Source organism: Solanum pennellii, chromosome 4 (assembly GCF_001406875.1).
Source record: "Solanum pennellii chromosome 4, SPENNV200".
NCBI lineage: Eukaryota > Viridiplantae > Streptophyta > Magnoliopsida > Solanales > Solanaceae > Solanum > Solanum pennellii.
In genome coordinates this window covers 44,963,656-44,975,714 of record NC_028640.1, presented here as the reverse complement: position 1 = coordinate 44,975,714, position 12,059 = coordinate 44,963,656, and the positions used below count along the sequence as shown (strand labels likewise).

The 12,059-nt window shown below is 31.7% G+C and overlaps 1 protein-coding gene and 1 pseudogene across 2 annotated transcripts in view; one reads left to right on the top strand and one right to left on the bottom strand.

Moving 5' to 3' along the window:
* Positions 1–7,276: 7,276 nt before the first annotated feature.
* Positions 7,277–8,316, bottom strand: LOC107017553 (annotated as a pseudogene).
* Positions 8,317–10,564: 2,248 nt separating this feature from the next.
* The window catches only part of LOC107017782 (5'-3' exoribonuclease 4), a 36,812-nt gene continuing 35,317 nt past the window's right edge, over positions 10,565–12,059 (top strand). For both annotated transcript variants that reach the window (XM_027916792.1, XM_015218042.2), the window contains exons 1-2: positions 10,565–10,830; positions 11,211–11,440. In XM_027916792.1, coding sequence (XP_027772593.1) covers positions 11,249–11,440 — 192 coding nt within the window. In that variant the 5' untranslated portion in view covers positions 10,565–10,830; positions 11,211–11,248. The remainder of the gene's footprint in view (positions 10,831–11,210; positions 11,441–12,059) is intronic.

Below are 12,059 nucleotides of genomic sequence, written 5' to 3'. Positions count from 1 at the left end.
TATATATATATATATATATATATAATGAGATAGAGAATAAAATGAAAAATATGAGGCATGAAGAATAGAAATAGAAATTGTAAAGGAAATATCAGAAATGCTCGACGAGCATAATGTTTTAGTCAAATCATTTTGCATGACAAGGGATAGATATAGAAAAGAACCACAAACAAAGTTTCGTATGCGCCTCCTATCTGAAAGGGCCAATGGTAGCCGACAATACAACATACCAACCGTTTCAGAAGTAGCTGTACTAATCATTGGAGAACTTACAGATGCAAACTTCCAGCGAGACGTCATTGTGGTACACAATAAGAATGGCTTGCAAAGGATCACATATTTACACCCAAGTTTTATGTCATTGACTTACCCATTGATACATCCATATGGATAAGATGGCTATAGGCTTGGAATACGCTTGGTTTCACAAACACAAAAAACATACATGCGTGATAACTTAACAATAAGACAATTTTATGGCTATCGCATACAAAAACGCTTTAATGAGGCCCACACTCTACTACAATCTGGCAGGTTGTTGCAACAATACATTGTTGATGGGTACATGGCAATTGAAAAAGAAAGGCTTAGGTACTTTCGCAATAATCAATCAAAACTTAGAACAGATCTCTATGGTGGCTTGATGGATGCAATTGTGCGGGAAGATTAAAATTGCTTTGTGGGAAAAAAATTATACTGTCGTCTTCACACAGGGGGATCTCGCTATCGGACGCAAAATTATCAAGATGCAATGGTTATATGCATGTGGGATGGATACCCAGATTTGTTCATGACATTCACGTGCAACCCCAAGTGGCCCGAAATACAGGCAATGTTGCGCCTAATTAACCAAGAAGTCAATGGAAGTCACGTGGACATCATATGCAGAGTATTCCAAATCAAGTTGTGCTAACTACTGCAACATATTAAAAGGATAAGCCGTTTGGAAAAGTAATTGCAAGTCAGATCTGCAAATCAAATATTGTTCAATACACGTCTACTGAATCATGCTATATGGAATCTCCGTAAAAAAAATTGGACTGGTGGCAAAACATAGTCATGGCAATCGTATTAAGTTATGCCTATATCAATGTCTATATACATCAACTCTACGCACTACAATACATATTATTGTAGCAAATAATGCAAATCATTCATGACACAGAACATGCTAATCAGGTTCTCATACAAATTATTATTGCATGTATATATACAATTGAGTTTCAAAAAAGAGGCTTGCCACATGCACATATACTACTTTTTGGCTTGCCACATGCACATATACTATTTTTCCTTCATCAGTCATTAAAAAATCCACAACAGATCAGATAGACAGAGTAATATCAATTGAAATACCAGATTTACAAGATGCCTAGATGGATATAATGCAGTAAAGAACTATATGATGCACGGGCCTTGTGGAGAATTAAATCACAGTTGCCCATATATGAAAAGATGGAAGTGCACAAAGCATTTACCAAAGAAATACAATGACCAGACAAATTCTAATTCAGATGGATTCTCGATTTATATGAGACACAACACGGGTATTGAAGTAAAGAAAAATGGTGTCACATTAGATAACAAATATGTTGTCCCATACAACAGACACTTGCTGGTACAGTTAAATGCACATATAAATGTTAAAGTTTGCAATTATTCAAGGTCGGTGAAGTACCTATTCAAGTATGTTAATAAAAGGTTAGATTGAGCAACATCAGTAATAGATTCAAGCGGGACAACTATAGAAAACGATGAGATCAAAAAAAATTTAGATATAGAAGCTTGTTGGAGGATATTTACATTTGATATGCATCACAGATAGTCGACAGTGGAGCGGCTGCCTTTCCATTTACAAGGACAGAACATCATAATATTACAAGAATCAAGACGAGCTGAAAGCATACTGAGCAAATACCCGCGAGACAACTTACATATTCACAATTTCCAACACGTTGGGTATAGAATGGAAGAGACAAAAAGTGAAACAGGAGGCAAAAAGGACACGCAATTGGCAAAATATACTTTGCACATCTGGCAAATGGGGAAATTTTCTACATCCATATGTTGCTAAATTTTGTCAAAAGGTGCACTTCATTTGAAAGCAACAGAAGAATAAATGGAGTGGATCATAAAACATATAGAGGGGCCTGCTACACATTAGGCTTATTAGATGATGACAAAGAGTGGAATGACTATTTGACAGAGGAGGCCCAGTAGGCTACTGGAAACGAGTTGAGGCAGCTATTTGTAACTATACCTATGAACTCTCAGGTATCTGATTCACGCAAACTATGGGAGAATAACTATGGAATATTAGTTGAAGATATAACGTCGATGCAGAGAAGATATTACAAGTGAATGATTTACAACTAAATGCAAAGTAAATTGAATCGTACGCACCATTTGAGATTGAAAGCATCCTTCAAAAGGTAGGTAGAAGTTTGAATGATATAGAAGGTATGCCAACTCCAAATTCGTCACTAACACGGAATGTAGAAAATCGCCTAATATATGAAGAGTTAGATTATAACAAAGACGAGATGAAAATACTGCACGATAAATCAGTCAACATGTTAATAGTTGCTAGCTAGCGGCATATGAAACAATAATATCTTCAATTCATAACGAAGAGGGAAAATTATTTTTTTGTACACAACCATGATGGTACAGGAAATACATTTCTGTGGGATACAATTACTTCAAAGATCATATCAGAATAAAAAATAGTTCTACCCATCGCTACTTCAGTATAGCAGCTTTATTATTACCAAATGGTAGGATTGCTTATTCACGATTTCATATTCCTCTAGATTTCAATCAAGAGTCAACCTATGAAATAAAACAAGGCAGCCAATTAGCAGAACTTCTCAATAGGACAACTTTGATTATATGGGATGAAGCACCAATGGCAAACAAATTGTGTTTTGAAGCATTAGACAGGACTTTGAAGGATATTCTCCGCGATAGATATGAAAATAGTGCAGACAAACCTTTTGAGAAAGTAACTGTCGTATGTGAGGGTGATTTTCGTCAACTATTACCTGTTATTCCAAAGGGAACGAAAGTTGATATTGTGGAGGCATCATTAAACTACTCTCACTTGTGGCCCTACTTCTCAATTTACGAATTGAAGGAAAATATGCGACTAAGCGGTGGAAAAATAAAAGGTTATGAAGCAAACGAAATAGAAAGTTTTGGTAAATGGCTTTTAAAAATTGGAGATGGCTCCGTTGATGCAGAGAATAACAAGGACCTCATCTATGTGCCTCCTGATGTATACATTGAACCATCACACAATCAGATAGAAGTCATTCCTATTGAAGAGTAAAATAACCCATCATACTTGCAAGAAAGAGCAATACTCACACCAAAAAATGAAATGGTGCATGAGTTGAATGATATAATTATGAAAATGATACCAGGGAAAGGAAGGACTTATTATAGCTCGGAAAATGTGTGCAAAGCAAGCGTCAATACAAATGAAGAGGATATATTGTACCCAACCGAATTCCTAAACAACTTACAATTTTCCAGGAATTCCAAACCATGAAATACATATGAAAGTAGGAAGCCCATTTATGCTTCTTAGAAATCTAAATCAAACTTAGGGACTATGCAATGGTACAAGATTAATTATAACGCTTCTTGGTATTTGGTGGGTTGGTGCAAACATTATCTCTGGTAAGAACATGGGCTCGCAAGTCACAATACCAAGAATTATTATGTCTTCAAACGATCAAAGTGATCGTTCAAGCTAAATAGACGCCAACTACCTTTAGCACCCTATTATGCTATGACAATCAATAAAATCAAGGGACAAACACTTTAGAGAGTTGGATTGTTTTCTTCCAAAACATGTATTCACGCATGGACAATTATATGTCGCGGTTTCCCGTGTAACAACAAGAGCAAGATTGAAAATACTAATGCAGACGAGGACACGGAAGACCAGAAACACATACAAAATATTATTTACATGGAAATACTCCAAAATGTACGTCCAAGAATAGTGGACAGAGAGGAGGTATTTATTAACAGCACATCATTAAATGTGCAAATTTGAAATTAAAATCATGACAAATATGAAATAAATGATTATTACTTATGACTGATGGCTATTAGATTACTCATCAGGGTATGGACTAGGGTTGAATACAAACACATACGTGCGAATACAAAATGCAGCAATTGTGTGCAGGCGCAACCAATATACAAGATCAAAATGGGCAACTTCATAGTGGATTTGGTAATACACATTACAGTACATAGAAACCCACAGATATAGAATAGGTTTACGATGTCTGTGACATCAAGCAAGTAAGGGCCCGTTTGGATGGGCTTAATAAAAGCAGCTTTAAAAAAGTACTTTAAAAAGTGCTGAAACTTATTTTTAAAATAAGCAGTTATGCGTTTGGATAAAAGTGCTGAAGTTAAAAAAAGAAGTTGCTGATGTGTTTGGAAAATAAGTGCTGATAAACAGCTTTTTAAATCAAAATGTCTGAAATACCCTTAAAAGTTGTTAACATAATAAAAGTTAATTAATTTATATTTTACAGCCATAAATAATTATATTTTTCTATCATTCACATATTTCTTTCTCATCACAAATTATTTATAAGAGGAATATGAACATATTATAGATTTTAAAGATATATAATTTGAATAGATCAAAGAACGATTTAAGATTTATTTTAGTTTCATCAATAGGTAATAATAATTGTCTATCATTCACATATTTTTTTATTATCACAAATTATTTATAAGAGGAATATAAATTTTTATTTAAGTTATATGTGCAACTTATTTTACATTTTAATAATATATAATTTGAATAGATCACTTGAAAGATTTAAGATTTATTTTATTTTCATTCATTAGTAATAGTAATTGTCTATCATCCACATACTTCTTTATCATCAAATTACTTATAAGAAGAATATTAATTCATATTTCAAAAATAAGTTGTTTGATTCAAATACAAATATCAAAATGAAAGAGAACACTTTACTAACATAAAAGTGAAAAAACTAAAATAATACAAACATCAAAACGTTACCAATTTCATTAGCAATCATGTCACGAAGCCCCATCCAATAAGTATCATTTTGTTCTTCCATATTGTTTTCTTCATTGTTAGTGTTTGAACTTGAGCCAAATTCGGAGTCAACCGAAGGAATATATCTCTCATCCTCAGCCGTTTGAAATGCATCATCCACGTTGCATTTTTGTTTAATATAATTGTGAATGGCCATAGTAGCAAGTACGATGTCCCTTTGAGTATCAATATTATAATAAGGCATATCTCGCAAAATAGACCACCTTGCTTTCCGAACACCAAATGTACGCTCTACTATATTTCTACATGAAGAATGCATATAATTAAATTTTTCAATCTGTCCTCTTGGCTCATGCAATTGACTTGTTGCACTACGAGGAAAGTCGGGAAGATGATATCTCACATTGTCTCCTTTGTATGGAGCCATATATCCCTTTATATGTGCATATCCTGCATCCACTAAATAATATTTGTTTCCTAAAGGATGTGAAAAGTTAAGTTCTTTTCTACGAAGAGCCTCACCAAATATACGACTATCATGAGCCGCTCCTTCCCATCCAGCCCATGCAAATGTAAAACACATATTAAAATCCACAACGGCAAGAATATTTTGAGTCGGTTAACCTTTACGTCCAATATAAGGTATTTGTTGATCTTGTGGCAATCTAGCTTTGACATGTGTGCCATCAAGTGCTCCAATACAATCCTAAAAATATAGGCATGTGAACTAAATAAATATAACAAGTAATACTAAAAAAAATATAGGAGTTAATATTTTAAAAGATCACTCAACTTTCACAATTTATTTAACAAAGTCATTGAACTTTATTTTTAAAAATATAGAATTTCTTGAAGACACATATTTTTATTGAAAATTTATTTGAATTATTTTGTTGATATAAAGACCCTAAAGTTAAGTGATTTTATTGATATAAAATAACATTTAATGACTTTATCAGATAAGCTGTGAAAGTTGAATGACCTTGTTAAGATATTAACTCAAAATATAGCACACTAAAAGTTGTTACTTACCTTAAAGAAAGGCAAATATCGCTCATTACATGGCTTGTGAGCTCCAACACCATCATTATAATTCAAATGTGGTTAAATCATGTCTCTTGCAACTTTAGAAACGGCTTTTAAAACACTATGAAAGTGTCTATGGACCGTCTCCCCCGAATTTTGAAAGATATCTTGTATAATTCGGTTTCCCGCTCCATGTGCACAAGTCATTAAGAACATGCCTAACATTTCATTTATGGACATTCCACGGGTGGGCTTAAGTCCATATTTTTCTTCTAAATCTTTGGATAGATAAACAAAGACCACCTTTTTTAACCGAAAATTTTCATAACAACGAGTTTCATTTCCTTGTAATATCTCTTGAATAAATATATATCCGGAATGCTTTGATGTACGATAAGGTTTTTTGAATAAGTATTTTTCATAATACATTAAATGTATTTACCTGCTATCCGGCATAGAGACATCCATTCTTTCTCGTTTTGCTCTCTCCTACTTTGTTCTAGTTCTTCATCTTCTTCATCTAACAAATCACTTAAATGAGGTGATATGGTAAAGTCCAAATCCTCCATTTAACTATAAATAAAAATATCTTCAATTAAAAAAAAAATCAAAAGTATAAAAGTTTCATTATTTCACAAGTAATGACACATATTTTTACTTGCTTACAACATTTTTGAATCTACAATAAAAATTTCAACTCTATTACTTTATATTAATAAAGACATTTACATAAATTCAATCACAACATACATTTTTATATAATCTTATACAATAAACACCTATATATAAATTTACACTACAAACACACATATATAAATTCAACATAACAAAAACCTATATGTAAATTCAACACAACATATACATTTACATAAATTCAACATAACAAAGACCTACATGTAAATTCAACACAACATATACATTTACATAAATTCAACATAACAAACACCAATATGTAAATTCAACACAACAAATGCATATTTTTACACATTTACATAAATTCAATACAACATATATATTTACATAAATTCAACAGAACAAACACATTTATATAAATTAAAACTTTCATTAAAATAAATTAACCATACAATGATAATGTCCAAAACAAAATTCAAGATAATAAATGAAGTTCATGCGTACAAGCATAATGTCAAACATAAAAGAATAAATTACTTTTTCAATAACAACACATTTTCACACTTTCTTAAGGTATAACTGATAGTTATACTCCATCCAAGACTTTCGAACTTCATCCGTAGGTATCTTAAGAAACACTTGTCGAATGTATTTTTTAAGAAACATGTTCACAAAGTAGTTGTACATTTCACCCCTTTCAAAAATATTGAGAATATTTGCCAAAAAATCCATACACTTATCAATGGTGGGATCATCTACCACATGAGATGTAGCAGTACTTTTGTTAGACATTAACTCTAGTAAAGATTGCATATCTTCTTTCATTGATGCAGCTGTAGATTTTGTCTTACTTTTTTCACTTGATTACTAGTTCCAATACCATCAGTTGAATTGGTCTTTTTATTGATGGTTTAGGAAACATAGAAGAATTCATATCTTCTGGATCATCACTTTCATCACCCCCTTCATTATTAGTATTAATGAAGTGCTCCATATCATCATTATCAATACCATTTTGTCTATCTTCGTCATAATCTACCCCACTTTCAAAAAATTGGGATTGATTTGAGGCACGTTCTCTTTTCCCCGTAGCAACAATATCAGAAAATAATGCATCATAGCAAAATCATATCAGTGAAAAATCCTTATTCCTAAATTTTCTATATCAAACATCCTCCTATAACAAAAAATGAAACAACAAATTTAAGTAAGTAAAAATGTAACTTTAAAATAAATAAAAAGATATATAAAACAACGAGAAAACTGTACCTTAATTTTTCGCTTCCACCAATCATCATCTGCCATAATTGTATTTTTAGTGGCATCCCATCCTATACCTGTATCTCCTTTCATCAATTGCTTAAAAAGAGTCCACTCAGCTTTCATGCCATCCTAATGATTTTTCATTTATATTTTTGTATAACGCCTTCCCATTTTTTATAGAATGCTTTAATCGTATTTTTCCATCCATCTTTAGATAAATGAGTGTTTGGTCTATTTCCTTTCCTAATCTCTAATTCACATAACTCTATAAATTTGAGATGAGCATCATTATCCCACTTAGCATTAGTTTGTGTTTCAGACATGGTGTAATTGATCTGAAGATGAAATTGATAAGAAAATTTAAAATAACTACTTCCCATAATTTTATATGGCTAAAAATATATAGTACACACAATCAACATATATATACATATTCCCAACACACAAAAAAAAATGGACAGCAAAACCTGCATGAGTTCTGTACAAACATGCATTTATGATCCTACGCAAGTTCTGTATTAACAAATGTACAAACATGCATTTATGGTTTCCAAGAATAGGAGGAAAAGGCAAATCCAAATGTGGAAAATATAATCTTTTTCACAATATAGATTATAAAAAGATAAAATCATTCATATTATAATAGATTAAACTATAATATTTGGATATATAAATTTACTGTAAAATCAAAATAATTTTGATATATCAAAAGCTATATTATTTTGATACTTGATAGCTCTTAATGTATATAAAAAGGGAATCATTTCGAAGTGAAAATGACTTCTAAATATTTTTAAGTTATTAAATAAAGCAAATTCAACTTTAAATTGAATTCTTAAATTTTGAGAGTTAGAACTCAAAATGAAAAATCATAGTCAAATTGATCAATTTTTTATAGGAACTTTTAAGGACTACGTGTATCAATTAGAGATATCAACAAGGACCAAAATAATGCAAATCCAATACATGAGGGATCATTTTGATAATATTCTTTAGGAATTAGTAACATTCTTTCTTTTAGAACTTTGAAACATTGATCCCCCAAAGTAGTTTTCTTCTTGTTGATTTGCAGGTAAGGAAGCAGCTAAAGCCATGACAGTGACAGCAGGAATTGGATACGCTTTGTTAGCTCTTGGCCCTTCTCTCTCACTCTTCATCGCTCTTATCTCAAAGAAACCCTTCTTGATTCTCACATTTCTTTCAAGGTAAACTTCCAATTCAGGGTTTAGTTTTCTGAAAATTTCTTCAAATTCTCAAAAAGTACAGTTATTGACAAATTGGGTGCTTTATAGTGAGGCAAGCTTAGTGGGGTTTTTTCCTTTCATGGGTGTGACTTGGTCATTGTAAAAATCAATACAGGAAAAAAATACATGATAACAAAAACACAAAACAGAATTTTTCAGCTCCATTTCTCAGAAATCATATGTATGACAAACCACACGCCAAAAGTGAGTAAATGAAGCACTTATCGGCATAAATCGAGAATTTTTTCAGCTGATTTCGATTTTTCAACATATTTTATCGGCATCAATCGAGAGAAAAGGAAGAAAGCTAATAAAAAAAATAATCGAAAAAACTTACTTCAAGGTTTATCTTCACTTCAAATTGGAAGAAGAGGAAGAAGTTCAGCAGCTGCTAAGCGTGAAAAGGGAAAAATAGAAGAAAAGGGAAAAATGGAAGAAAGAAATGTTAGGGTTATGTGGGTAATTTGGAGATTGTATAAAAATAATAAGGACAAAAAGGTAAAAATATGGTCAACTTGAAACAACTTATAAGCTAAAAAAAAAGCACCCCTACCCCAACTTTTAACTTTTGACTTAAAATAAGTTTTTTTTAAAACTTAAAATAAGTTATTTTGAGTATTGCCAAACAACTAAATAAGTCAAAAACCAGTTTTTAAGTCAGTTTGACCAACTTTTAAGCTGAGCCAAACATGCTCTAAATAATGATATAGACTAGGAACATTTCTAATAAAAATTATGGCACGAATCACAGTGGATACTATTTTAACCTTACCCCGACTAGTATGTACATAGACAAAAATGATATACAACGTTATGTATTTTTAATAATAACGTATTATACACATTATGAAAAGAACTAAATGGTTTTATGTTACAATAGCAAAACTTGATTATATAGAGAGAAGACATATAATGTCATTTATGTTAATGAAATACTTGATGAGCGCAAAAATGTCTACACATAATTACTATAGAAACCATCCCATATCAATTACAATAATATATTAGAATGATGAATTACATACAAATGTACATCTGCTGCATGGTACAAAAAACAAATTATGTGCTACAAAACATATTACTACTAACAAAGAAATTGACAATACAATTAATATCGATACATATTGATTAGGACAGAAATTATATTTAATACAACCAAGTAGTCTTACAACTTATAATGCATTCATAATTGGGTTCGCGCGAGTTGTTTCCCTAGTATGGTATAATATTATAGAATGTTATATTTAATTATTTTATTATATAATAATAATAATAATAATCATAATAATAATAATAATAATATGGATTAAATGTATTTTTATTTATACCTCCCGAAGAGAAAAGGGAAGAAAAAGAAAAGAAGGGAAGGAAAACAAAGAGTTCCATACGGAGAAGAGAAGAGAAGAGGAGAGGAGAGGAGAGGAGAGGAAAATCCAAACTGATTCATAGCTGTTGTGGCGATTTGTTGAGCTTTCTGAAATTGATTTCACTTTTCCTTAAAATCTGCCCCTCTCTGTCTCTTCTCAAATCGCATTTTTATGACCCTATTTATGTCCAGATTGATCGGTTTTTGAGGTGAATTGTGAAGTTCTAAAACCCCTTCAGGTGCATTTAGTTTTTGTTGCTTAAATTCATTTGGTTTTCTCGGTTTCTTTTCATTTTTAAAGACTATAACTTCCATGCTTATGTATTTGTACTTTTTTGCTCTTATTATTACAAGTTGGAAAACATGGGTGTTTGCTATTATTTTTTTATCAGAAGAAGAGTCAGCTCTATGTTGCTTGTACGTGTTTTTTTTTTAAACAAAAATCTTACCTTTTGACTAATTCTAGTTCAATCAGTAAAATATTTTGATTTCTGTAACCTGTTGTTCAGATTAAATGTTGGTTTGCATAGCTTTAAATTGATGTGAAGAATTTAAAGTTGACCAGAAAGATGCTCACTTGTTGATCAAATTTTTTGTTACTGTTCAATATTTTTAACAGGTAGTTTTAATTGACTGAAGTTGAGCTAATCAGACAAAATGGGAGTTCCAGCATTTTATAGGTGGTTGGCTGATCGATACCCACTCTCAATTGTGGACATGGTAGAGGAAGAGCCTAAAGATGATGTTCCGGTGGATGTTTCAAAGCCAAACCCTAATGGCATAGAATTTGATAACTTGTACTTGGACATGAATGGCATCATTCATCCTTGTTTTCATCCTGAAGGAAAGGTGAACAAGTATTTCTTTTTGAAAGTTCTCCTATGAATTTATTTGGTATTTGATATACCGAATTCATTACGCTTATGCACAATGCATGTTTCAGTTGTTTGACATGTAATTTGTTAGTACTTATATAGCTTTTCTATGTTAAAAGGATGTTATTCTTTTGTGACTGTAATTTGTTTAACTTACTTTTAATGAAGGATAATGAGTATATATGTTAGTCATAGTATCTACATTAGAAGCTTTGAGTAAGCTAGAAAATAATGTTATTTGGACAGCTATCCATGTCATTACAAGAGCACTCCCCTTTGTGCTGTACTTGTCAAAACTAATTAAGATCATTCAATTGAGTAAATTTTGGACCAGTAAACTGTCATCCAGATTCAATCTTCTTTTCTCCTGCCTAAGTATGTAGGGTTTGGGATAGGAGAAATAACAGAAGGACCTGCTTGTTTCCTCTTTCCTCTTGGAGGACTTTTGTTTCTATTGGAAGGTTATTGGAAAATGTCACTCAAATTCAAAGGACCATACTGGATCACTTTAAGTACACTTTCATTCTTTAAGGTTGGATTTTTCTAGCTGAAAGTCAAAATCCTTTATTGGAATGTTAGGTTTTGTTGGGGGG